The sequence below is a fragment of the Saccopteryx bilineata genome, chromosome 2, assembly GCF_036850765.1.
Source record: "Saccopteryx bilineata isolate mSacBil1 chromosome 2, mSacBil1_pri_phased_curated, whole genome shotgun sequence".
NCBI lineage: Eukaryota > Metazoa > Chordata > Mammalia > Chiroptera > Emballonuridae > Saccopteryx > Saccopteryx bilineata.
The window spans coordinates 334,722,766-334,750,142 of NC_089491.1; the positions used below are offsets into that span (position 1 = coordinate 334,722,766).

The 27,377-nt window shown below is 45.1% G+C and overlaps 2 protein-coding genes across 2 annotated transcripts in view; one reads left to right on the top strand and one right to left on the bottom strand.

Annotated features, from left to right (window-relative positions):
• The first annotated feature begins 1,757 nt into the window (after nucleotides 1-1,757).
• On the top strand, nucleotides 1,758-14,904 carry MEST (mesoderm specific transcript). Its single transcript, XM_066262312.1, has 12 exons — nucleotides 1,758-1,957; nucleotides 4,952-5,106; nucleotides 7,169-7,248; nucleotides 7,655-7,732; nucleotides 7,854-7,990; nucleotides 8,136-8,194; nucleotides 9,283-9,323; nucleotides 9,826-9,896; nucleotides 10,141-10,242; nucleotides 11,536-11,612; nucleotides 12,409-12,472; nucleotides 13,587-14,904. The coding sequence occupies exons 1-12, from the start codon at nucleotides 1,932-1,934 to the stop codon at nucleotides 13,702-13,704; spliced, it is 1,008 nt and encodes a 335-aa protein (XP_066118409.1). The 5' UTR covers nucleotides 1,758-1,931; the 3' UTR covers nucleotides 13,705-14,904.
• Nucleotides 14,905-15,132: 228 nt separating this feature from the next.
• Nucleotides 15,133-27,377, bottom strand: part of COPG2 (COPI coat complex subunit gamma 2) — a 101,696-nt gene continuing 89,451 nt past the window's right edge. The window contains exons 21-24 of the mRNA XM_066262313.1: nucleotides 17,355-17,452; nucleotides 16,517-16,655; nucleotides 16,142-16,240; nucleotides 15,133-15,411 (exon numbers count right to left, since the gene is read on the bottom strand). Of these exons, the coding sequence (XP_066118410.1) occupies nucleotides 15,281-15,411; nucleotides 16,142-16,240; nucleotides 16,517-16,655; nucleotides 17,355-17,452 (467 nt within the window). The 3' untranslated portion in view covers nucleotides 15,133-15,280. The remainder of the gene's footprint in view (nucleotides 15,412-16,141; nucleotides 16,241-16,516; nucleotides 16,656-17,354; nucleotides 17,453-27,377) is intronic.

The window sequence follows — 27,377 nt, forward strand, 5'->3', positions numbered from 1 at the left end:
TTAGAACAAGACAAATTCCAAACTCCTTAGGATGAAATACTCTTTCTAGCCTAATTTTTTGCCGGTCAGTGCCCCAGCCCAAAGGACTGGCAGTTTTCCCTAAAGGTTGTGCAGTCCTTTTTTGCCGTCCCCTCTGGTTGGAATGCTCTTTGTCTTTCTGGTAAATGTCTATTCATCATTCACGACAACCCTTCCCCCCCTCCCCTTAATTGCTTCCTCTTCTGTGCGCCCTTAAATTCTTGTACTTATTCATGCAGTATTTATTAGGGGCCTGCTTTGTGGCCGGCACTGTGGCGGGCTCTGGGGACACAAAAGGTGAATAATACTTGGGGTCGGCCCTTGAGGACCTTACATGTTAGGGGGAGGAGGCCAACTTGTCACAAAATGTGTCCAGGAAATTACAGGGAAAATGTAAGCAGTGTCAGTTCTCGTCTGTCTTCCCTACCGCATGGTCAGCCTCTTGCTCTGGAGCAGGGGCCATTTTCTTTCATAGGTGTACGCCTGAATTTTGGATGCTAAATAAGCATTCGTTTCACTTTCAGGACCCTTTTAATCAGACACCAGTAGAAGCATTCCCTGATTGCGCCATATGTTTTGAAGACATACTCATAGATGGTGGTTTCTCCATGTGTGCTTGGTGGCCCTCGGCTCCCTGGTGCACCGTGGGGCCTGGCTGGGCTCGGCTGGACCAGCCTTTGCCACTCGCGCCTGCCTGTGCTCTGAGCTGAGGAGTGGCCGGCAGGCGGAGTGAAGAGAGGCCTGCAGCGCCCCCACTGGACTGAGCCTGCACTGCTCGAGCTGGTTGGCTGGCAGCCCGCGTGCGTTCTTCCGAATTTCAATTTACAGCCAGAAAATGAACACAGACACTGTGATTCTCTATACTTTTATTTTCAAAGGCGTAATAGATGCCTTTTAAAGGATTATGGATGAAGAAAAAATCCTGTTCTGTTACCACTGGGGCCCTTATATTGTGAATTCAATCTTACATAAAAGGGGAGCTTTGGTCTCAAAACTGTGATGATCATTCATTCATTCTGACGCGGGATGGGTACTTTGCTGGGAGCGGGTGCCGCGGTAGGGCTGCGGTCAGGTTCTGGCATGAGGCCCACCTCGCTGTAAAGGAAACGTGCCCAGTGGCTGAGCAAGACACTCAGACGTTCCGCTTGTTGTGACCCTTTTTGCTCCGTAGCAGCCGTCCCATGAATCAGGCAATTATCCCGGTGGTGGCTTGAGCAGGGCTTATCATTCCTTAGTCACTTGTTTGTGCCCTTGGTGATGACCTATAGTTAGGGACCTAGGAGGTATCGAGCACTCGGGACCGCTGCTTTGAATTAGGTATTCACGTAGTTCAGAACCCATGCCTTGGGTATGGTGGCGGATGTGTCACACCTGAGGTCGAAGTGCCTCTTCTGGGGCTGGAGGGGCCTGTTGAATGGTCTAAGGGGCCTCTTGTCTTTCCTTGCGGCATTAACTCACCAGACAACTTCTGCTGAAGAACCTGACTTTAGGGTTGGGGGCTATGAGGGAACAGCACGGTGCTGGCGGAGGTCAACACCCTGAAGGTGCCACCTAGAGGAGCTTCTGTGAGATGGACACGCCATCCTCACAGCAGCAGCAGCAGCTTCTGCTGCGGGGGCTGCAGGGAGGGGTAGCGGCTGCGGTGGGAGGGACACTGCGGCGTGGTGGGCGGGCTATGGGCGGGGCGCGGGTGGGCTCTAAAAGTCGGCGCCCACTGGCTCCTCGCTGCCGCGGCAACCAGCACATCCCGGCGCCTCCTCTGCGGCAGTTGCGCCTCGCGCAGTGCCGCAGCGCACACCCGGGCGGCCGTTCGCTGCTTGCCGCGGCCGGGCCGCCCTCGCGGGCTGTGTCCGCCCTGCCTGGGCGCCCCCGTGCCCCTGTCGGTGTGCCGCGGCATGGGATAAGACGCAGCCATGGTGCGCCGAGATCGCCTCCGCAGGTGGGTGCGTGCGGCCCGCGCGAGGGGGTGTGGCTGGCTCCACGCAGCCATCGGCGCTGGGCTGCCAGCTAGCGGGTCCGAGCCGGGGCTTCCGGACCGCTACTCCCGCGGGGAGGAAAACCCCACGAGGGGCTGGGTGGGGGTCCCTCCTGCCTTGTCTACTTGGGAGGGGATGTCACTTTTTTGTGTAGAACTCAGTATCTCCCTGATTTAAGATTTCTAGAACCCCCGGCGCGTCACCCTGGCGTCATTAAGATTTTTAGACCTCGGCATTACCCTAGTGCGACTAAGGATTTTTAGTCCCTGGTTTTGCCTATGATGCGATTTAGGGTTTTTAGACCCCCCACATTGCACTGGCATGATTTAGGATTTCTGGACCCTGGTATCAGTATGACGCGATTTAGGATTTTTAGATCCCAGCGTCGCTGTGACGCGAATTAGGATTTCTGGACCCCGGCGTCACTCTGCTGCGGTTTAGGGTTTTTAGACACCGGCATTGCCCTGGCGTAATTTCAGAATTCTAGATTTCGGGTTTTTTCTTGGTGCGATTTAAGATTTTAACATTGATAGCACCGTGGCACAATGGGGTTTTTTTAGACCCCCGCTGCGCCATGGCGCGACTAGGATTTCAAGACCCCGGTATTGCTGTGGCTGCTGTGGCGTAATTTAGAATTTATAGACCCCGGGTTGTACCTTGGCGCGATTTAGGATTTCAAGATTCGGGTATCGCCGTGGCGCAGTTTAGGTTTGAAGCCCCTGTGGTGTTACCACGTACATGTGGCTAGAACTTGCATTCGATTAATAACCCCGAGCGTAAGTTATTTTTGAGATTTCAGTAACAAGAAGCAAAGTGAGAATGGTGATGTGACCAAACAATCCTCACGTTACATATGGACTGTTGGCATTGATTTACAAAGTAGTTTGGTGTATTAAACATATTTTTCCTGTTTACAAGATGAAATCAGGGCTGGGAAGTGTTAATTTCCAAAACGTTTGTATTGGAGTTGGTCAAATTTATTTTCTTGACTCGTGGGTGGATCATTAAATACTAGAGATTTTGGTAAAAAAAAATGTTTGCTTCGTTTTGCTTACAGGTTGCTTCCCTATTAAAATCCTAAAACGTCATTAGGGGCATTTTTATTGAGGTGATAAAGATAGAAAACGGCTTCCCAGGGGGTAGCCTCTTGGTTTTCTTGATGTAAATAAAGCGAAGGAAGATGTGTGTGTGTGTGTGTGTGTGTGGGGGGGGGTGTCCAGGAGCAGAGTGTATACGTCCCATTACCCCCCTCCCAGTCCCCCCAGTGGGTGGGGGTGCTCCTTCTGCTTGCTCCTCAGGAACCCCTCCCTGGCTGTGTGCTGAGTCACTGCAGATACCCGGCTGCTGAATGAAGGAGAGAGAAGCTGGGGATAAGGCGTGATGAAATGTGACCCTGAAAATGTATGAGTTGAAGTATATACAGATAGCTCTGAGAAAATGACAGTCTAAACCTAATGCTTTTTGTCATCTCATCTTTCAAAGACACTGGGATGCAGCCTGCTACTACTGTGGGGTGATAATTGAGATATAATCATCATGTTCCAAGCATTTTTAAGAATCATTTCTAATATTACTTTGAAAGGTAGAACGAAATCACTCACTGGGACAGGTGTTTGGAGGGGCTAAAATGACTGCCGTGGTGACACCTATAAAATAGGCAAAAGAGCTTATATTCTTTAAGGGATTTGGCTATTTTACCTCTAACATAAATAAACCTGTGGTGTATTTATGTTAGAGATAAAAAAAAAATTTTGTGATGGGTAGAGATTGTGGCCAGATTACAGGTAATACAGTGGAAAGGTGTGTGTACAGACACAAAGCCATTACCCCCAGGCTTCAAAAATTCATTTCTCTTATTTATAGCTCTTTTTTTAAAATTAACTTTAGTTTTAGAAGGTATTTCCATCCTGGCTATTTTGAGAGAATTTCCATTCTACTGATAATTCTTTCCCTGGTGGCTATCAACAGTGATGAGATAGAAACAGGGGACTGTTTTAATTCCTGTTTAGCACTTATTGTCATTATGGACAAATTGACCCAGACCTTTGAGGTCTTGGGCACTGGAGAGTTGGGTGTGTAAACCATGCTTTCCTTCCAGTAACAAAATGAATTCCCAGATGTTGGGTATGAGCTCTGTCTTACTTACTTTTTTGTAAGTGGGGAGTCCTAAGAAATTAAATAAGAGCTTCCTCAAGAATCTGTTAAGAAAAGCAGAAATATAATCTGCTGCCCTGACCTCTCACGAGATTAGGTACTCAGGGTCACGACAAAGCTGCTTATGTTGGAATACACAGAGCACCTGTCTCCTTGCTTTCGCACATTCTTCACCCTGAGCAGCCTCTCAGCATAAATGCAGATGGGTACCAGAGGGGGCTTCTCTGTGCTCAGAGGGTTGATGAGTATTAAAAAATTAAGAGCAGCCCTCTGCTGAAGGACATATAAAATTACTAAACACACACACACACACACACACACGCACGCACGCACACGCACGCATTTAAAAACATTTAAAAATATATAACATTTTACTGGTGGTGGTAGAGCTTTTAGACTGAGTGTGAAGGAAATTATTTTCCCCCCTAAGAAGCCCTAATAAAAGCTAGTGACAAGGTACACCCCAATAATTAAGTAATCTTCCTTAAACTTCTCGAGAAGGTCTTGGGAACAGGCCAGGGGAGGGGCTGAGGAATTAAAATAGGGAAAAGTAGAGGAAGATTACTTATTAAAATAATATTTTTTCTCCTGAAAATTAGAGTGGGGAGCAAATATGGCGGTTGCCACAGCAGGCAGAGGTTGGCTCACATTCTCCTTGGAAAACTTGCCGCCATGGTTCATCTGAGGGCCAGGAGGTCACCGCATGGCACAGCAGTCCCCCACCCTGTCTTACCAGTTTGGGGCTTGTAGATGTGTGTAAGTGTCACCCGACCACTTAGCCCTGGTCTCTGGTTTTTCTACAGGATGAGGGAGTGGTGGGTGCAGGTGGGGCTCCTGGCAGTGCCCCTGCTTGCGGCCTATCTGCACATCCCGCCCCCCCAACTCTCCCCTGCCCTTCACTCATGGAAATCATCAGGCAAATTCTTCACCTACAAGGGACTGCGCATCTTCTACCAAGGTAAGAACAGGGCTGTTGGAGCACCCTCTGCGGACTGCCCCCGAAGGTCCCACTGAGGTACTTATTTTGCATCCGTTGGTCTCTGTTGTCCGTCTGTGATGGAGGGGAAAACCCCCTTTTAAGTGAAGTATGCTTGAAGGAATGGACTCACCCCCCTTAAATTGATAGTAGGGCAACACAAACTGCTGGTAGGGAGGGGGCAGTCGAGTTGAGAACTGGCTGTTTAGCATAATTGTTTTCATAGCATGATCTGTACTGATAGTTTTTTTCTCTAGAGCGCCCCTAGTGTCGGGTAATGTAACTAGTACTCATAGATAAAGCGACCTTTGGTTCTGTTTCCCGCACCCCAAATTCCTGATTTCATTTTATTTTCTATAAAGATTGTTATATACATAACTGTGATTTAAGTCTTATACCTTTGTATAAATTAATTTGCTAATGATAATTATTACGACTGCTACTTCTCAAATAATTACCATATACTACGCATTGAATTATATTTTCAATCTATTATTACATCTAATCTCTATAACAGTAACTTGGAGAGAGGTGCTATTAACCTCACTTGATAGGTAATGAACTTGAGAAACGAGATTGGAAAAGAGTTCTTTTGAGCGGGGGTCAAGAGCAATAACGAAAAATGTTTGTCATAAAACCGTTTTTCATTATTGCTCCTGACCTCCTCTCATCTGCTATATTCACTTAAGTAAGTATGTAATTTTCTTTACGTTGGTCCTATAGGTTGTTTTTAGTTTTCCAATATTTTAGTGAATGTTGGAGGGAAATCGTCATCTATATATTTACTTTTTTCTTCTATTTTCAAACTAGACCACTTATAACTAGAATGATTTTATTTGTGTGGATTCTAAAGAATAAGACGTGTAGGCCAAAATATATAAAATTTTTCATTCCTTCTAACAAAATTATTTTCCAACCTGGTTTTCAAATTCTCATGCCGTTGGCAGTATATGAATGTATCAGTTTTAATTTAATTATTATTAGCAAGGTGTTCTATTTCAATGTTTGGCTAAATTAAAAAATGTTTATCTGTTCAAAACGTTAATGTTTATTATTGATTTACCCTTTTTTATAATTGTTAGAATTTTGCAGTAGTTTGAACATGGTGCTTTTGACACTGGATTCTGATATTAATCTCCTCTGCGGGAAATAAACTAAGGTACTCACCAGGTAGAGGCAGAGTTGCTATATTTTAGAATTTTGGGGAGGCCATAAGGTACAAAAAATTTCTAGTTTATCTACTGTGATTGTATACAGTAAAACTGTGAAAGTTTGCATTTTACTGTGAAAAGCAATTTGCATATTGATAATGGGAGAAATTCTTTAAAAAATTCAGTTAAATTAAGCAGACTCCTTTGAAGTATTTTCATATAGAGTATGCTATTTATAATTTTTTAATATACAGATTTTAAAAATCAAATGTCTATTTTTACCTAAAGCAATAAGCTTGCATTTTAAAAGACATCTTTTTTTTTTTAAATTTCATTAATTTGGGCAGGATTTTGCCCCGGGGTTATGAAAAAGATAGGCTTGAAAATGTTGACGTATTTATATACACAGAAAGGTAAAAATAAATACTATGGTAAGACAAACATCTGGCTGTGGCCAGGTAGCTCAGTGCATAGAGCATTTCCCCTGCATGCCGAGGTCACGGGTCCGGGTGTGTATGAGAAGCAATCAATGAGTGCACAACTAAATGGAACTTAGTGGAACAACGGGTTGATGCTTCTCTTTCTCTTTCAAATAAGTAAGTTTAAAAAAATTTAAGTTGCATTTAATAGGTAAACGCAACATACATACAAGTTCAATTTAAGGAAAAACCTACAGAACTTATCTCGTCATACAAATTCAATTTAAGAAAAAAAAAACCTGAGCATGCTGAAATAGCTCAGTTGGGAGAGCGTTAGACTGAAGAAAACAAACCTATAGAGCCAGTCTTGTTCGTAACTCAGGGACTTGCCTGTACCAGAGTATTTATACATTAATATCTTCAAGGCTATTTTCGTAGGGCGTTGGCCTAACAGACCTCTCTCCTCCTTCCCAGACTCTGTGGGTGTGGTCGGAAGTCCGGAGATAGTTGTTCTCTTACACGGCTTTCCGACATCCAGCTACGATTGGTACAAGGTAATGGAATCAGACTTTCTAGGTCCTACTATGTCTTTAAAAGTCTAAAATAAAAGATTTTGTTGCCAGCATTGAAAGGCTCTTGCTTTCAATACTTGAACTGCTTAATAAATTAGGATTAAACATAGAACTGTTTTTCATTCACTGGAAGGGAGTAGAATACTATTTGGCAGTCTGGGGATGGTCATCGCCAAGGGAAAGCGCCGGAGTCCCTGTGCCAGCAGAGGTTAATTATTAGGAATAAAGTGCTTTGTGAGAGGATCAGCTCGGGGCCTGCAGTGGTTTCCTGTGGATTTTCCCTTTGTTGCCCTCTGTTAAGCTGAGGGAGGGACGAGACCCCTATGCAGCGGTAGGTTGGAGGGGAGGGGCAGGAGCAAAATGTCCAACTTGTCCCCTTTTTTGGTAGATCTGGGAAGGTCTGACGCTGAGGTTCCACCGCGTGATTGCCCTCGACTTCTTAGGCTTCGGCTTTAGTGACAAACCGGTAAGCAGCACCTGGATGGGACCGGTGTCAAGGGACGGGGTGGATGAGGTGGAGGGGTCGGGCCAGCAGACAGCCCAGCACCAGCACTTGACGCTGTATCTCTGGGCTTTCCTCCCCCCAGAGGCCACACCACTACTCCATATTTGAGCAAGCCAGCATCGTGGAGGCGCTGCTGCGGCATCTCGGCCTCCAGAACCGCAGGGTCAACCTCCTGTCTCACGACTATGGCGACATCGTGGCTCAGGAGCTGCTCTACAGGTCAGTGGGCCACAGGCTTCTGTACTCGTCATGGGATTCAGTCTTTAAGGTGCTGGGAAAATCCACTGTCCCTGGGTTCTTTCATCTTCAGCTGCTGTCCTGGTGCAGGTCTGCCCAGTCACATGCGTCTGCCTTCCGTTTCTAGGTTCAAGCAGAATCGATCCGGCCGGCTTACCATAAAGAGTCTCTGTCTGTCGAATGGAGGTAATTACCTTGGCAGTGGGTGGAAGGGGGCATGGGCCACATTTACATATCAGTGACATCTCCAAATGGTAATCTGATGGTCTTGCAGACAGACACAGTTGAACCTTTTCCGGGCCACACATCGCTTTAGTGGTCTGATGAAATCTATTGACCCTTTCTCAAAATAAGGTTTTTAAAGTATAAATAAAAGAATAGGGTTACAAAGGAAATTGACATCCAATTAATAAAAAGCTGTGTTACAAGTAAAATGTACTTTTAAATGCATCATAGCAAGATCTAATGGTGGGTCTAGTAACAACTATTAGTAGCAGCAGCAAGGAGTTTAAATATTCCACAATATCCCTAACACCTGCAGTAGGTTATACAAGCATGAGGGGAAGCCACAGGGGCTTGCAGCACTTACTGTGCTTTCATAAACTCTTCATCGGTGCCAAGTTTCAGTTAGACATTAGTGAACACTTGATTAGACCTTTTGGAGATGTTTCTTTTTCTTAGCGTGCCATTGAACCTGGCTTGTAAAGCCACGAATCTCTAAATGTCCTCTGAACACCGTGAGGGCAGGCTGGGAGAGAAGTCTGTCGGTCCCTTTATGAGCAACGTTCATGACTTTCCCCCATTAACACTGGAGAAAAGTGGAAAAGGAATAATCTAGTTGTTTTTTGGTGTTGTTGTTGTTATTTTTTTGTTTTGTTTTGTTTTGTTTTTAAGGACCTACACTTCCTGAAAAATCCCTGGTTTCTTTTGCTGCCCAAATCATGAACTCCACTATGTTCTGAGGAATGGGAGGAAGCGCTAGGGAGTCAGAGCCTAGTCGTCAGCCGAGTGGATGGCCGAGTGTTATTCTTCCCGTTTCTCTCCCTTTACCATCTGGAAAGTAATCCCAGTGGGATAGAACTTGACCGCTTAAACCCAGAATTCCCTGGTGAAGGAATTAGATGGCAACACTAAGTTTTTACTTGTCATTCGTCTTTTAGCATTAAAGTCCCCGAAGTTGACAGTGAGTAGGGTGGAGAGTCTCCAATAATGGGCCTGAGTTTGCCTTAAAGTTGTTAGGAAATGACTAACACAAGTCTCTTCTTTTCCTACAGGTATATTTCCTGAGACTCATCGTCCCCTCCTCCTCCAAAAGGTTGGTAACTCTCCTGACTAGATTGTTAGTTCTTAAGACATACTGACAGATAATGCTGGGACCTTCACAAGGGCCACAGCTATTATAAAAGGCCAGAATGCAAATTCTTCTCTCATCAATTTACATGAACAAGTTAGTTTTATTCCTGTGTTATGCAAATAAAGCGGTGGAAATGGAGCCTACATAAAGCCTAAAACTTTCTGAGAATTAGACATCAAATATTTGGAGAAATACAGCTACCTAAAGATTGGTGTGACGAGCATGATGTTTAAACATATGGGAGCCTATGAAGTTGAAAACATCAGCTAAAAGTCTTAGGGATTTGGTCACATGTAGAAATGTAATCTTAAAGGAAATTAGAAATCGGTTTGCTTTCCACGAGAGAAGAATGTGGCCGGGGAAAACCAAAAACTAAAAGACAACGAGCAATTCTTTCTGTAGTCCTTCCTATAAAACCTTTTGTCTGGGTCCTTGATCTTTACTTTTTCTCTCCTACTTATAGCTGCTCAAAGATGGAGGCGTGCTGTCGCCCATCCTCACACGGCTGATGAACTTTTTTGTGTTCTCTCGCGGGTAAGTTATCGTCAGAGCCTGGGAACAATGTCGGCGGGAAAAGCTGCCGTCGCGAACATCCTGGGCCATTTAATCCCAGGGTTTGATATTTTAAAGCAAAGGTGTTGGCTCTTTGCCAGGGAAAGAGTAGAAGGAATTCATAAATGAGTTGAGGGTCAGACTACGCAACCTTGGAGGTTCCAGTTATATTTGACATTCTGGCTTCTTCTCACGCTGATCTTTCTGCTTTTCTGGACTCTTTCAGTCTCACCCCAGTCTTTGGGCCATATACCCGGCCCTCAGAGAGTGAGCTGTGGGACATGTGGGCAGGGATCCGCAACAACGACGGGAACTTAGTGATCGACAGGTAAGAAATAACCCTTTGCTTTGGTTTCCAGAGAGGCCTTTTTTTTTTGAACATGGGGAAGATGTGGGATTGCTTATTCTATTCCTTGTTGATTCTACTGTCTCACAAGAAGGTAGCTTATGACTTATGAGGTACATCAAAATAAAAGTCATGCGCTGTACTTTCTAAGAAAGCAATGGAGAGCCTAAGTCACATGGCAAAGAGTTTGGATAAATAGCTATGAATTCTCCTGCTAATTCAGTTGTAACTGGCTGATTAGCCTTGGCAAATTATTTGGACTTTTTGTTAATATTAAATGTTTCCACACGTCTAATCATAGTTGTGAAAGGCATTTAGTGCTTTTCTCAAATTACAAGTCTCTTCCTCTTTTTCTATCTTTTCTGTAGCAACCAGGGCCAAGAGGGAGATTTCCCTGTCTTGTATAAGAGTTCCCACGCCTTGGTTCAAATGCCTCTTTCACAGAGGGACTTGCTGATAGCCACACTGCTGCACTGCTGCAGATAAAGTCCTCTCCCGCTGCTAGTAGGCCAGCACGGCTCCCCTGCGCTCTGCTGGGAGTCCCCCCCCCCCCCCCCCAGCCACCCGGGATTCCAAAGATGTTTTAATATAAAAACTTGCAAAACAAAATCCTCTTGTAAAATTCCCACATACTTTCCTTTCTAAAATGTAAATACCACATCTAAGAGGTGACAGTCAAGGTTCGTAACTCCTGGAGTTTCTAGGCAGAATAATTAGAAATTATGAGTTTGAGTTCCAAAATGTAGCTGTGGCCTCTTATCTCCATAGGAGGAGAACGTCTCCATTTTATCTGTGGTCAGAGGAAATGCAGAGAATGAATCTTTGTGCTTATGAACGTCTACACTTAGAATTCTAGAAGCAGATGGCAATCTAGAGATCATGTAGTTCAATTCTCTTATTCTAAAGAGGAAGACACAGGTCAAGAGATGAGCCTTAGACCTTTGACAGAGCTAATTGGCAGTGGAGGCATAATCTGAACTTGGGTTTTAGTTACATGGAACCCAAACTAACTTCTAGCCTTCTTAGAGCTCATTTCCTGTTTGACAAACACAGGGAAACATTAATTCTCCCAGTGAGAGTAGGCACAATGACAGCATAGCTAAGTGGAGGTTAACAGAAATGGATACATTTATTCAGTGGGTTAATCCCAGGAGTACCAAATTGTTTGTGGATTAAGAAAATATAAATTGTGTTCCTTGTGGCTCATGCTGGGCCTTTGCATCCCTCGGTTGCTAAGGTGCCTGTCCCACCCCTGCTGACTTGCCCATCCTATAGTCTCTTACAGTACATCAACCAGAGGAAGAAATTTAGAAGACGCTGGGTGGGAGCTCTCGCCTCTGTGACTATTCCCAGTGAGTATTTCTGTATTACAGCTTGACAGGAAAATGGAGGGACTTGGGGTTAGTTAAAATCATTGCCAGAGTTAATAAAAAATATAATAAAGACACCAAACTCATTTTCAATTTCAGATAAACAACAGATACTTTCTTTAGGAAAACTACATGCTATGCAATATTTGGTAAATACTAAAAAAAAAAAAGATCATCTGAAATTCAGATTTTACTGGTCACCCTTTAGTCTGGCGATCTTCTGCCAAGTCTGGAACAGTGGTGATGAAACACCGGGACACTACTGCTGAGGTGGCTGCAACACTGCAGGAGCGGCAGGACTGGTGTCCTCTGCGTGTGGCCAGTGGCCACCACATGAAATTCCAAATCCTGGGACAGAGGCTGTTTACATTATAATCAAGAAGCCATTGGTAGTTTCTGCTCATTTGTGTCTTCATTCTTACAGATTATAAAAAAAAAAAAAGATCGGTGCTGTGTGTCACACATAATGCTCAAGAATTGTTGACTTCACATATCGAGGGTTAATTATTACTGAAGAGCGAGACTTCAAGAGTACAGTATCCTGGATTGAGAGAAGGCTGCTGTGGCTGGGCGCTGGCTATGCATAGGACAGAGGTCCCAGAGGGGACTCTTGTTTTCAGCTTGTTCCCAGCAGTTTCTTATAACCTAACTTATTGAAAGAAGCTAGATTTTCTATTATAAAATAACTTATTTAAAGAAAATATTTTGGATGGGTGATTTTAGCCTGGGGGCAGACTGGGGGTCAGCGCGGTGAGTAACGCACCCTTCTCTTTCCCAGTTCACTTTATCTACGGGCCTCTGGATCCGGTGAACCCCTACCCGGAGTTCCTGGAGCTGTACAGGTGAGTCTCCCTCAGGGGCTTCATGTCACTCGCTGCTCATCCCGACAGTCACCAGCTGCTTTCTCTGACCTCACAGCTGTTCCTCCAGGAGACACGTAGTAAAGGATGAGCTGGGAATGTGGTTCTCACATACATGTAAAGATCTCACATACATGTAAAGATTAGGAAACTGTTGTACATTCTCTTGATTGCTACAGCCTGTGTGCACTGTCACCACACGCTGCCAGGTGTCCAGGTAAGTCAATGTGATCACATGAAATGAAAGTATATAATGTTTTTGAGAAATGTTTGCTTTAGTCTGATTGTAAAGCAACTCATTCCCTTTAGCTGAGCCACTGCAGGGAGAGGGTGAGACGAGCCTGCTGTGGAGCTGTGCCTGTTCGCTGGTGGTTACGTTCTCTAGGTGCTTACTCGGAAGGTTGGACTATGAACTCCTGACTGACTTGAGCACATCAGAATGTTCCATACCTTCCTGTGGCCTAGTAGAAACAACCCAGTAATAAATAGCTTGCATTTACCGTATTTTTCGCTCCATAAGACACACCTGACCATAAGACACCACGTAGGCTTTTAAGGAGGAAATAAGAAAAAAAATATTCTGAATCAAATGGTGTGTTAAAATATTTAATAAAATACCATATTTTTCGCTCCATAAGATGCATGGGCATTTTCCCCTCCACTTTTTGAGGGAAAAAAGTGTGTCTTATGGAGCAAAAAATACGGTAAATGTCAACAAGACACCCTCCCTCATCTCCTCCCAGGGTTAAGGAGGAACATTTGTTACCTTTACTTGGACAGTGGCCCCCTTGTTTGATGCCTCACACTTCTCTAAGGAGCTTGAAGTCATCCTGCTGTGACATGTGTCGCAAAGTGTTATATTTCACATTGTCTGTTGAATTATGAACATTTAAAATGTACTCTAAATATGTCATAAATGGAATTGGCAGGCTTATCTGCCTAACCGACAGTGCCACAGTAGAAGCTGAATAAGGTCTTTGTTGGTTCCTTCCAGTGTGGTATGTCCGCAGGGACAGTCACTGGGGCTGCCCACTGGCTAACCTCCCCCCCCTCCCTCCAGCCTCAAGTTCACCACCATGCTGTTCTCTTCCACTAGGAAAACGCTGCCGCGGTCCACAGTGTCGATTCTGGATGACCACATTAGCCACTACCCACAGCTAGAGGATCCCATGGGCTTCTTGAATGCATATATGGGCTTCATCAACTCCTTCTGAGCTGGCGAGAGTAGCTTCCCTGCATTACCTCCCCTACCCCCTGACTTGTTGTGTATCCCCTTTAGAAAGAAATGCCCTAAAGAGGTCCTGTCCACCCAACACTCTTCTCTCACAAAGGTCCACCTGACTCACATTGGTGAACAGCACACAGTAGCGACGAGCCAGTAGGAGCGCTGACCGAGGGTGACCTAACAGTCCACCTCCCGTTCCTTTGACATCTGACCAAGCGTATGGACTTGCCTTTGTGTGATTAGGAAACTGGTGAGCACTACTGCTCATGGATGCAGACGGACAGATGCTCTTTTGCATAAAAGGCTTAACCTTTGTGTAGCCATTTAGATGTGCTAATTTCTGGCCCAGCCCTGATTGGAATCTCACAGGACGAGGAGATGGCGCCCGCGTGCCTCTCCATGAGCCACTTTAAGGGCACATGATGTTTAAGTTTCCTAAGCAGCACAGCTTCATGGGAGAGCGCGTCTCCCTCGTCAAGACTTTGGATTTTGTTTCCTCTGCTGCATCTAATTATAGACATTTTGTTAAAGTAGATTTTGCTTTAAATATTGCAGTATTCTAAGTGTGCTTTAAGACTATGATTTACTTTTGCGTATTGTATATATTTTAGAAGGGTACTAAAACAGCAGACACGCACTCTGGCAGCATAGTGAACCCTATTAAACATATTTAATGAAAAAAATTGAACTAAATCCAAACTATTTGCAAAATATCCTAAAAAAAAAAAGAAATATATATATATATAATTTTCACAGGACATTGAAGACCAGTAGCATCTGTGCCAGAGACAGACTGTTATTAGCTGGAGAGACCAGCTAACAACAGTCTGATTTTTCATACCTCAGTGCTCCAAAGTGTGACCCTCCTGAGCGAGCATGGAGGGGAGGGAGAGTGCAGTCCGCGTCACGCTGAGTGTACCCCGGTTCCTTACCTTCCCACTGGCGGCCCCAACGGCTCTGTAATTCCTGTCCATTCTTGACAGGAAAGTTCCAGAAACTTAATTAAGAACAAATTCTGAAAGGCCTATGAGCAAAATGGTGCTGAATACTTTTTTTCTTAGGCCAGTTTCATTGTTTTAGTCAAAATAGAGTTAAGTGATTATTTTAAATTCTTTTTTCCCTAAAGTTAGCAACTTCAAGTATAACAACTGAAAGTGGAACAAGTGTTTATTTTCTATTAATAAAAATGAATTTTAACAAAAGTGGACTCTGCCTTCCCCCTCCCCCCACCCCTCCCAGATAAAGTATTGCCAACATTGCCAGGGGCTTCGGACACGTTAAATGAAAGGCTAGACCGGAGTTAAGCAGCTGGGGTACAGGATAGTGTTTGCTTCTCAAGGTTGCGCAAAGTTGTACCATCACGCACAAAGCTGACCAGTGTAACAAAAAGGAAAAAAAAGACATGCACAAGGACAGATACGTGCTTGATCTGCTGGCTCAGGGCCAAACATTTAATCTGCTAATCCAAAATCATTCATCTTTAAAGTATGATTCTGGGGCTTTCATGCCACTAGCTTCAAAGCCCACCGAGAGTGAAGTACATCACCATCTTGCCCAGTAAGGTTTTATCCAACAGAAGCCAAGATAACATCTACAGGTGTTTCCTCTTTGCTTCTGACAGTCACCTGCATGGTCACTCCATCTGCTAGGGCCAGCCTGGACCTTACCAATAGATCATGGCCACCTCTGTACACACCTGAGAGAGAAGAGTGAGGAAAACCACATTAAGAACTGCAGCCCTGAGAGTGAAATTTGTCATGCTCTGCCTGCACTTCCTTTCCAATGGCTCCACTTTTCTAGGGATATGTGTCTATGGTAGGAATTGAATCTGACATACAAATTGGAAATAATCTTTTATATTCCCGTGATACCAGGTACATAGAAGGTATTCAAAGAACATTGATTTGGCATGCTCAAGTGGGGGGGAGGTAGGGGCACTGGTATCCATGAGAGAGATTTGAGTAAGGGTTTTAGGCCAAATACAGGCAGCCTCCAGGTTACGAACGAGATATACTGCTCACAAAAATTAGGGGATATTTCAAAATGAATATGAGGCGATCAAATATCCCCTAATTTTTGTGAGCAGTGTAGGTTCTGTAGGTGTGTTCTTAAATTTGTATGGAAGTTGGAACAGGTATATTTACCTATTAAATGCAACTTAGGTGTTTGTCTTAACATACTATTTATTTTTACCTTTGTGTGCATATAAATACTTAAACATTTTTGAACCTATCTTGTTTGTAACCTGGGGACTACCTGTATACATCTTAAAGGAACAGTGTAAACAGCTAAAATTATCCATTTTTCCAGGGCTTCAAATTGGTAACATCCAATAGGACAGCAGCAGGGTATGAGATGTCCATGCATCCACTTTCCTATCAAATTTTTGCGACAAAATAGAGGGGCCTCTGAGAGAAGTATCTTACCTGCTAAGTACAGGGAGTGGGAATTCTTATTCTCAGGCACTTTGTCTGACCTCTCACATGGCTGCATGCCCAGAAAGGTGATAATGTTGTTGACAGCTTCTGTGTTGACAAGAGTGATGCAACAGTATCAGAAAAGGTCAGCTTAGGGTCTGCCTCTGCACCAGTGCATGCTGGGAGCTGGGGCAGAAGGGGTGCTGTGTAGATGGAGGGCACTGGACTAGAAGTAGGTTGACTCAGACACTAACAGGGTCCTGGCCTTGGAAGTGAATTAGCTTATGCAGTATTTAAAGGAAAATGTGCTTCTGGAGTAATAAACATTCCTGCTAGGCTCTAGACTACTGTCAGGCAATATATTGATAGCAAAATGGTTCTTACCTTCAAGAGTTTTGGTAGAACTGAGGGCAAAGGTCTCCTCTTTCTCAAAAGCATCTCCCACTTCTTCCCAGGCGGCAGCAAAGTTAGGCTTTAGGACCTTCTGAATGTGGTCAGACAGAGTCACTTCCAGGTCTTCCAGCTGGGGGCAAAGCAGGGGCAGTGAGGGACAAAGACGGAAGGGACTCGTTAATATGGTTTCACTATTCTGTGTCATAGCCCTGGCAGGGAAAGCTCTGATACCAAAGTAGTGTGAGTCCTATAGTCGGAGAAATCTAACAATGGAGGCAGACCTTAGCAAAGGCAAGCAAGGAATACAGCAGAAGCCATGTTCAGACCAACACCTACAGTGCTGGGGTACAAAGCAGTCACGAGGCCACACCCAACCATTGAGGTCAGGCACACAGGGCCTTCTGAACTTAGCTCACGAACAGGGTGATACTTCCCAGAGTTTACCTGCATTCCATAAAGGCTTTTCAGTCCCGACATAGCTACATTATAAGCAAACTAAAAGCTGAACCAAACAGCAGCCTAATACTTGAAATAAAAACACACTGATCTCAGTGAAAGCCACATCCTTATTTTTATCTTGTACTCCCTATTCTAAAGACACAGAGAAAAGGACAAGTTCTGTTGTAATCAGGAAGTGTCAACCCTCCACTCTCTTAGGCACGCACACCCCCATCACAGGGGGGATCCATCCAGGCCGCCCTCAGTTGGGATCTGAGAAGAAGAAAACCTCGTAAAATCATGTCAGATGTTTCTAGGAACAGGTTCTCTTCAGGCAGAAGTCAGTGGTGCAAGGGGGGTCAAAGTCAGCCTCTGGGCAGGGGACACTCACCACATACTCATCCTCATAGCCCTCCTCAGCAGGAACCCCCGTGTCGGGGTCGCAGTCCCGGACAGTAAACTTCATGGTGCAGCTAAAGGTGCCCACGACTGCAGAGAGAGGGGAAGCTGCCGTCAGCACCACACAAGCACAAGTCCCGCCACAAGTCCCGCCAGGAGCGTAGGGAGCCCTGCCTGCACCTGGCGCTACATTCCCTATTAGCAAACAAAACATGACACTGTTTTCTAGGGCGGTAGTTTTCCAAAGCAGCCCGTACACTGGTCAAGTATGACTTTAAAACCCATTCCCCACTGTGGGTTTGAATAGTGCAGAAACGACATTGCAAAACTCTGATTTTGTGTTGGTATAAAGAAGTAGGAAAGGTTTTTTTTGTTTGTTTTTTTTTTTGGCCATGCCTGTCAAGGGGGGGGGGTACATGTTGGAAAAAATGTAAAAACCACTTCTTTAGGAGCCAACTAGGCAAAAAATATGGATGGTCAAAAAGTACACAGATCATTAACACTAAGCACAACAGAGTCTAGATATTGAAAAATACTACCTTTAGATAGTGGACCAACAATGGGTCCACAGATCAGCAGAATGGTTTTCCTCCATGTCAACTTTCAAGCTACAGTGAGCAGGTCAGTAAGGAGGTGCTAGTACTGGTCAAGTCAGTGTCTTAAATGGAAAAGCAAGTGGGCAGTGATATGTTTTGAGCTGACTGGTGGAAGTAATGAGACATGGAGGTAGGGACAGTTTTGGAAAATGAACTTCATGAGGACAAGATTTTCTGAACTTAGTGTGGTAAAGGGTCTAAGCTGTGGTCTGGAAAGGGCTTCGAGGTCCACAGATATTAGAAATTGGGGAGTTCAAAAGTTATTTGGGGCATAGGTGAAGACAGGAAAGAACAGACTCAGATGTAAAGACCATATATGACCATATGGGTGTGAGACTTTTCACCTGCTCAGTCTTAACTTTAAACCTGCTCCCTCCAAACATAGAGTAAATGTCAGTCCATGTTGACATTACATGTAAAGGTGCAAATTAACTTGCCAGACCCTTAGATAAAAAGATGAGTGAGACATGACCTGTTTCTCCAATAGCTGATTGGAGTTAAGTAGTATGTGAGAGATCTACTTACATACCTATGATGTCACAACTCAATGCCATAGGTTCTTTAGTTTTTAATAGTGGCTGTGTGGGAGTGCAGGAGTAACAGCCTGAGAAAATCATACCACATTTGAAAGGCTCTAACAGTTGAACTGGATCTCAAAAGATCTGGACGAGCTTTGGTGAGCAGAGGGGAAGGTGCGTGAGCTAAAAGAAAGAGGTTGGAAAGGTCACAGGTGGTTGGAAATACTAAGAGATATGCTAATGAACAGGTGCTGAGAAGAGCATTTGTCTAGGAACAATTTTGAAACACCTTATATTTCAAATGAAGGACACTAAATCTTTTCCAACAGGCTCTGGTGAGATGAGGCAGTCAGGAGATTAAAATATTAGAGATAACTAAGAGCACCAGTGGGAATCCTATGAAGAATAGGTCTGAATTCAGAGAACAAATGAATTTAATAGAGTATACCGAAAACACAATGGTAGCAGCTTGACCCACACAGACAGGGTCTACCTTTCAAGATGACAATCTTTTAGTGCAATAGGGGGTTGATGGAAGAATATTAGGGTTAAATTGAGTTAGGGTTTTCTGCAGAAGGGTAAGAAGAAAGAAAAAAGTGGAACTCTGATCTGGGCTGGGTCAGTTGAGATCTTTAACAAATGAGAGAGATGGGATTGTGGGAGGGCCAAAGGTCATGATCAAGTATGAATGGAGAGGCAGGACAGACATTAGTCATACAAGGTTACACGAACCCTTCTGGGGTTCCGATTAAGCAGGGAGGATAGGCAAATGAGGAAGAGGCAGGAGGAGACAAGCAGGGACAACGGTAGATCACAGCTTGGCTAACTTGTTGAATTTTATGTGTAAGTAAAGACAGAAGATGCTTATGGATAAGTGGCCCAGATACTGAATAAGGAAGCAAGCAGTAAGGGTATGAGGAGGGGTTATATTCCCGAAACTTTAGTGGCAAATTTTTAATGAAATGGTTTCGTTGACACAACAAGAGTTTGCAGGGAAGCTAAGGTGAACTCCAGCAAATGTCACTGGTAGCACCCTATCAGTGCTGCTGCAGAGGGTGACAGACCTGGGGGATGAGGATTAGGGTGCGCAGGGACCTCTCCATCGCGAGAGGTCAGCATGAAGCCCCTGCCGGGATATAAAGACAGGTGCTTCGTGAACAAAGCCAGGCCAGTGACGGGAGGGAACAGGGATAAGCCGGCCCTGAAGACCTCCATTAAAACTGTTTGCAGAGAGCGGTCTGACATGAGAGAGAATGAGGGGAGAGGCGGATTCCAGGAGCTAAGCAAGGAGAGAGGTGTGACTCAGGCTGGGGTACAGAACATGAGGTGGCAAATGGCAGAGCAGGAGGTGTGGGCGGCGCTGCCAGGCCCTGACCACAGTTGGAATAATAAAGTGCGGGAACAGGATGTGGTCGAGGGAGCAGAAATTGGAGTGGGGGTGTAGGGATGGGCCCAAAACAGGCTCGCCGCAGCACCCCCGCTGGCCTGGACGGGAAGGGGTGCGTGCGGTCTGGTGTGCAGGCAGTGAGGGAAGACTGGGTCCAAAACTGAGGGGTCCTATAGCAGGAGGGGGTTCTGGGTCCGTGGATGCTCACTCACAGCAGGAGGGCTGAAGGTCAGGTGCTTCTCTGGAACAAGTGCAGGGCAAAAGGAGACCACAGAAAAGCACCATTGAAGCTGTCTTCAGATGAGAAGGGGTCATGAGGAATGAGGGACACCAGCTGGAAGGATAAGAGCATCTGTGGGCCAGGAGGCGGGAGGAAGTGAGGCAGAGGAGACGGCAGGCAAAGGAAGGGACACACTGTATGGAGACAGGCCTGAGAGGCAGAGCAGGTGTGGAAGAAAGGTCTAGAATGGGAATCCTGCCTGAGCTCCAAACAGGTCGGACTGGCCCCCTACGGGGTGTGGAGGTCACATTGTGATGAGAATGAAAGAGTGAGGACCAGGACAAGAGTAGGAGGCTGTAGTATGCGAGCTCTTGAAGCACCAGTTTGGAAGAAAATGGTTAAAGGACGTGGGTGATGGGAAAGTTTACAAGGAAGCCAACTAAGATGAATGCTGATAAGGCTACTGGCCACTTGGGTGACACTAGGCTTGACTTGGAGGGTGGGGACAGACAGTCTGTCCAGAGAGTAGGTGACTGTTAGCTGGGGAGTGGGTGAGGAAGATGAAGGCGGTACATCTGAGTACTGTGCATCCATTCCATCTGTAGAGATGGTAAGCAGAGGTGCCAGATAGTTAAGATAGTTCATTGCATAGTGTGTCATTAAAACTGCTTGTAGAGCAGGGGTCCCCAAACTTTTTACACAGGGGGCCAGTTCACTGTCCCTCAGACCGTTGGAGGGCCGGACTATAAAAAAACTATAAACAAATCCCTATGCACACTGCACATATTTTATTTTAAAGTAAAAAAACAAAATGGAAACAAATACAATATTTAAAATAAAGAACAAGTAAATTTAAATCAACAAACTGACCAGTATTTCAATGGGAACTATGGGCCTGCTTTTGGCTAATGAGATGGTCAGTGTCCGGTTCCATATTTGTCACTGCTAGCCGTAACAAGTGATATGATGTACTTCCGGAGCTGTGACGCGTGTGTCCTGCATCACTGGAAGTAGTACTGTACGTGAGCAACACATACAGTACTCCAGGAGCACAGGATGCATCTCACTGACCACCAGTGAAAGAGGTGCTCCTTCCAGAAGTGCGGTGGGGGCCAGATAAATGGCCTCAGGGGGCTGCATGCGGCCCGTAGTTTGGGGACCCCTGTTGTAGAGGTTGTCCTGCCAAGTGAGGATTGGCTAAAAGTAAAAGACATTTCCTAGAGCAGTGGTTCTCAACCTTTCTAATGCCGTGACCCCGCAATACAGTTCCTCATGTTGCGGTGACCCCAAACCAAAAAATAATTTTGGTGGCTACTTCATAACTCTAATTTTGCTACAGTTATGATTCGGAATGTAAATACCTGATATGCATTATCTATTTTCCAATGACTTTAGGTGACCCCACCGGGGTTGCGACCCACAGGTTGAGAACCGCTGTCCTAGAGCAGAGGTCCCCAAACTTTTTACACAGGGGGCCAGTTCACTGTCCCTCACACCATTGGAGGGCCGGACTATAAAAAAAACTATGAACAAATCCCTATGCACACTGCACATATCTTATTTTAAAGTAAAAAAACAAAACGGGAACAAATACAATATTTAAAATAAAGAACAAGTAAATTTAAATCAACAAACTGACCAGTATTTCAATGGGAACTATGCTCCTCTCACTGACCACCAATGAAAGAGGTGCCCCTTCCGGAAGTGCGGTGGGGGCTGGATAAACGGCCTCAGGGGGCTGCAGTTTGGGGACCCCTGTCCTTGAGAGACGTGTATGAAAATGTCATGAAAGAGGAGAGAGAAGACAGGATTAACTGGGCTGCATGCAGAAGTAAGAAGTGAGCAGGGAAGAGAGGAAGGAGGGCCAGCATGAGGAACTGGGAATGGCAGGACTGTGTGAGTGATCAGAGAGAGGTGAGCTAAGCTAGATCACAACCAAAGGAGAAAGACCATGACAAGGCAGTGGCTATGAAGTGGTGTTTGAAGGAGTGCCATGTGGGAAGCTTATTTGAAGCAACAGGTGTGACCAATAGAGTGAAAGGCTAAGGAGTCTAAGAGGGATGGCTCTCGGCCGGCTGTGGTCGCAGCGGACCCAGTGAAGGTCTGGACTGACCTGAGAGCGCAGGTGTGGTCAGAGGGCGTTCAGGGAACGACTGAAAGATTTCAGGTCCCTGAGAGAGGATACCAAGATGGTGGCCGAGAAACTGTAGGTGACAGGTGCTTGTGTGGGTCCAGTCAAGGGAAAGATTGAAGAGCCCGAAGAAGAGATGGTTTATTTTAAAGACTGTCAGGTGGACAGGAAGAATACAGTACCATTCTTATACCAAAGCCCAGGATCAAATAAGAGAGGCTGGAAACTGATGCCAGTACTCTGTGAGAAGTGTTGCGAGCTGGACTGGCTCAGGCAAGTGAGGAACAGTTTCCCAGAATGGGCGATCCTGTGAGACCGTACCATGAGTCTCTCTGGTCAAATGCTGGGTCTTAATGCCAGACTTTGAAAAGCAGTATATACAAAGTAGGAAAGTACAGGTCTGAAAAGTAGTGGGAAGTTTTAATGAGGACTAGAGGGAGATGGATTAAAATGAACCTGGAGATAAAGCCAGGGCAGTGACCGTCAAGACACCAGGGTAACTTGGAGTGGTTTGTCTGTGGCACAGGTGACAGATACGGGAGATGGATGCCTAGAGGTCACAAAAGGAGCCTGACTCAGGTGTGAACTTCACCTGCTATTTCTATGTTCAGGCAACAGTGAAATTATACTACATATAATAAGGATGAGGGAGGACAAACCACCAAAGGGAGATACAAATGATTATCATGTAAATACTGCATTAAAGTTACTCTTAGAACTTCCTGTCCTGTGAAAGATTTCTTAAGTGAGAGACAGCACAAGGCAGTGACCTGGAAGGGAGGCTGTTCCAGGGGGGCCTGAGAGTCTTTGAAATGCACAGGGTAGATAACAGAAAGGAAGCCTAAGGGAGGTAGCATGTTTCTTTAGGATAAGATGGGTAATAAGGGAAAGGAAATGGGAGAGCAACATGACATTTGTTCCCAGATCCCAAGGCCATTTGAAGAATGTCAGGTATTAACTTGAGGTAGAAGGTCCCACACTTGAGCCAAAAGAGAGGGGCGAGGAGAGGCTAAAGCTCAGAGGAGCGTTAATAGTAGCTTTGCAGCTAAAACATGAAAGGTAGCTGAGAATTAGAGAAGCCATGAAAGAGACTTTTAAGAAACGATTTAATATAATATTGTATGCCAACTCTGCTTTAAAAAGAAAAGGATAGTAGAAAAGGAGACAGTGGAGGCTGAAGGAAGAACAGGGGCCACTGGAGGTCAGCCAGGACGGGGAACTTGCAGGAGAAGCAGGGCCAGTGGGCAAGGACACTGAACGGTGCAGAGTGAGAGACTGGGGACTGCAGGGGACTGATTTTATGTTACTTCAGATTGGAGCGAGGAAGGGGGGGGGGGTAAGGCCTGAATCATGGAGAACTATTGGGGAAGCTGTGTGTGTGGGGGGAGCTGGAGCCCCATGACCCTGGCCACACAGTCTCAGTGAGTGTGACAGGAGACCCCTGACCCATGGGAAAGGCATGTCCGCACAGCCTGAGTGCGGGAGACTGCCGCTAGTCGGGAAGGTGTCATTCAATAGTGACATGGAAAATGTCACGGATACCGGATACTGACTGGAGGCATTTGACACCACACTTGGGCCAAGATCACTATGGAAAAGGAAAGAGACAGGTTAGAAGCTCTCTAAGGGAAAGGCTTGTCTAATGCATAGAAGATTGGAAGAAATTTGAATGAAGAGGGGGGATCACACCTCAAAATGAACATGTATTCAGCCAGTGGTGCAATTCAAATAATCTAAAAACCGGTTCTCTGTCGTAATAGCTGTTTTAAGTATAAAAAAAGATAGACCAAAAGGTAGTTTATTATTTCATGCATTTAATACTTAAATAAGAACAATAAACATACACAAAACTAGATTATAAGAAAGTTTTTAAATATTAATGAAAAAATATGAAATAATACCTGACAAAAAACAATAAAGCTGTTTATTATATTTCCAAAGACAGCTTGTCACCCCCTGGTCGTCTGGCACTTTTTCTCTTTACATTATATGTTTGTTTACTGAAGTAACAGACGTGAGGGAATTAAAATGTAGTATTTCATCAAAGGTATAATGAGTTTTATGAAATGAATAAATATAACAAGCATAATTCCGTCAATATTTTTTCACCTATGAACAGAATGAACAGGTGCTTACAATATGCAGTTGGGTAGATGAACGTTGAAAAAGAGTAACGAATATAAATTTGTGATTTCCACATTGGGCAGCTACCCAGGCGCCCACTTTACCGAAAACCCTGATGACAAGTACCATTAATATTTAAAAAACTCTTTCTTATAATCTAGTTTTGTGTACATTTATTGTTCTTATTTAAGTATTAAATGCATGAAACAATAAACTACCTTTTGGTCTATCTTTTTTTTATACTTAAAACAGCCACAAGGGCAGAGAACCAATTTGCTGAACTCAACAAAAAATTAGGTATCGGTCCTGCCGAACAGGTGTGAACCGGCTGAATCCCACCACTACATTAATCACTATGAAAGGTTAAGATATAGGGGCGGGATCTCCAAAGGAAAATTAGAACAATGTCCTATAAGAGGGACATTAAAGATAGACTCAGAAATCAAAGAAGCATTAGGATCTTCAGAAAATAAGAGAGGTAACTCAGGAAACTTGTATGAAAAAATAGCAAAAGAGAGCAAAAGATGGAGGCTGGAGGCTAATAAGGGTATGTGTGTGGGTCAGGCGAGGGCGCAGACCGCGCGGCATAGGAACAGAGGACATTTCAAGAGGGCAGGATGGGATCTTAGGAAAAAAGGAGCTGGAGATTTGTCAGCGTTATGTGTCACCACAGAGAGAGAGGTACGGGTGTAGCAAAGGACTGGAGGAAGCTTGCTGTCCAGGAGGCTCTGCTGGGGAAACACTGGGAGTCATGGGTGTGGTCACTATTATGAAAGGCTGGAAACGGGCTCTGGGGATGGACACAGAAGCCAGGGAGTGGCAGGATCCTGGGGTCGGACCTGAGGACACAGGCAGTGAAGCAAGTGGCACAGAGGGAGATGGCAGGGGCCCAGCCGTCCTGAGCAGGGTGTCCCTCCAGGAGGAACAGCTGAAGCCTGTAACGATGAGGCGTGTGTAGTAGTCGCTGGAAGGAGAGACGCAGACAATAACGAAGCGTCTTTCTCCTGGGCAGAGGATGGAAGAGCAAGGTGAAGACTCCTACCAATACGAGAGGATGGTTTTAGGAATGGCAGATACTGATTGGTGGTTTCTGGCACCACGCTTAGACCAGGTTAAGATGGAAGGAGGAGGAGTGAGTTTGTCAGGTGAGTCGAGGACCACTGTGGGAATTAGAGAAGACAAAAAGGCAGATGGTTCGGCAACAGTGCAGCTCAGGTGTACCATAAAGAGACCCAGAACAGTGACCCTGCCGTGGGTTAAATTGGAGGGGAAGGCCCAATGGCAGGGAGCTCTGAGACTAGACACGGATGGCAGTCAGAGGACAGGCGGGCTGTTAATGCCATGGGTAAAAAACTTGAACTAGAACTTGGTTCACAGGAGAATTTAAGGGAGTGTTATTAAGACCAATTCTCCTAAAAAGACATTACTAGCAGCTTTACAGTACATCAGGAGCATGGGCAAGTGGTTGTCTGAAGAGAAGATTATTGTATTTCTCGAGAAAGAGTTAGGAATCACAAGAGAAGGAAATCTAAGGAGAACAGTGTGCCTACTGCGCTGGTCCAGGGACAGCAGCGGAGATGGACAGTTAGACATGGCAAAGGTAACAGAAACGGAGAAAGGAGGGTTTGAGTCTAATTCATGGGAGCACTGCATGAATTAGAGCAGGGTTCTCAGTTGGCAGAAAGGCAATTAAGATGTGGTTAAAAACAGGGAAGAGGAGGAGAAACGAGGGAGAAGTGAAGTCCAGCATCAACAGGGCTCAGAAAGCGCAGGGCTCTGATGTCTGGCTGGGAAAAGAGTTTCTAAAGAATGCATATCCATATTATCTGTGGATATGGAAATACTTATTAATGTTATAAAAATATACATGAGGTGAAGTATCAAATTATGTAGCGATTTTCTTCTGGAATGGGGAGAGACAATGATTCTGTAGTGGTATGGAGAAAGTCTCAATTATGGGTGCATTATTTTCTTTAAAAAAGTCTCAGCCCATACAGCACAAAATTAATATATAAAGAAGTAGGGTAGTGACTGTAAGTTTTGCAGGATGGAGACTTAATGAAAGGGCCTGGTTGACAAGAACAGTGCTGGAGTCAGGGTAAACTTGATAGAAAGTCACGGAAAGGCTCTGGTCTGACCAGGTAGTGAGCGTGGGTGGGTCTCATTAAGGGGGTGGACCTCCAGAGTACCCCTCAAAAGAAAAATAACGTGTCTCTCACGGTGATTAGAGAGGGGCCCTGGAAATAGTATAGATGTCAACCTATGCGACAGAACAGATAATCTAAGGAAACCAGGAAGAACTTGTTGAAAAATGTTAAGTTTGCTCAGAAACTAAAATATCATGTGAGAGAAACTACTGAGACGTGCATCTAAAAAAAGAGAAGGAAAAAGCAGAGAAACAGAAAAGCTGGAATCTAAGTGAGGAGGAGTATGGTGCAGAGTATACAGTTTTGCAAAATGTTAATCAAGGAAGGGCAGTAAAAAGTGCCAGGGTGCAGACCCCGAGAGACCCCGGAGTTGGAAGTTCTGGGGAGAATTAGGTGCTAGGCCAAACACCCAACAGCCGAGGAAGAGGTGAGACTATGGCTGAGCAAGAACCGGACTGTCATGTCTTGCTGCACAGAAAGCTTTGTTGGAAAAGATTCGAAACAGTCGGTGTTGTCAATAGAGCAAGAAGCTAGAGAGGCGGGCAGGAGTCCTAGGACAGTCTGGACGGAAGCAGGTGCAGACAGAGGCAGAGTGTGGGAAAGGAGGAAGCTGAAAAAGGGCAGCATTAGTTCTACCCATCACACGTGTGTGTAACCAGGAGCAATGACAGATTCACTGGGAAGCTAGAGCCGAAAGAAGGAGGAACACGGGGGGGGGGGGGGACGGGGGGGGCGATGTAGGGAGTTTGTGGCTAAAGGAGAAAGAGACTAGAAGAACCATGTTCAAGTTGCTTATGGATGGAAAGCCATTAGCTGAATAGTCACATTGATGGAGGACATGGCTATTGCTTCACACTAAGGCCAATGGCCACGAGAGAATGAAAAGAACGCA

Excerpts from the sequence above, each read along its gene's own strand:
- MEST (XM_066262312.1), top strand. The coding sequence starts at position 1,932 with ATGGTGCGCCGAGATCGCCTCCGCAG. Across the intron at positions 5,107-7,168 it reads ACTGCGCATCTTCTACCAAG|ACTCTGTGGGTGTGGTCGGA; the intron begins GTAAGAACAGGG and ends CCTCCTTCCCAG. Across the intron at positions 8,195-9,282 it reads TCTCTGTCTGTCGAATGGAG|GTATATTTCCTGAGACTCAT; the intron begins GTAATTACCTTG and ends CTTTTCCTACAG.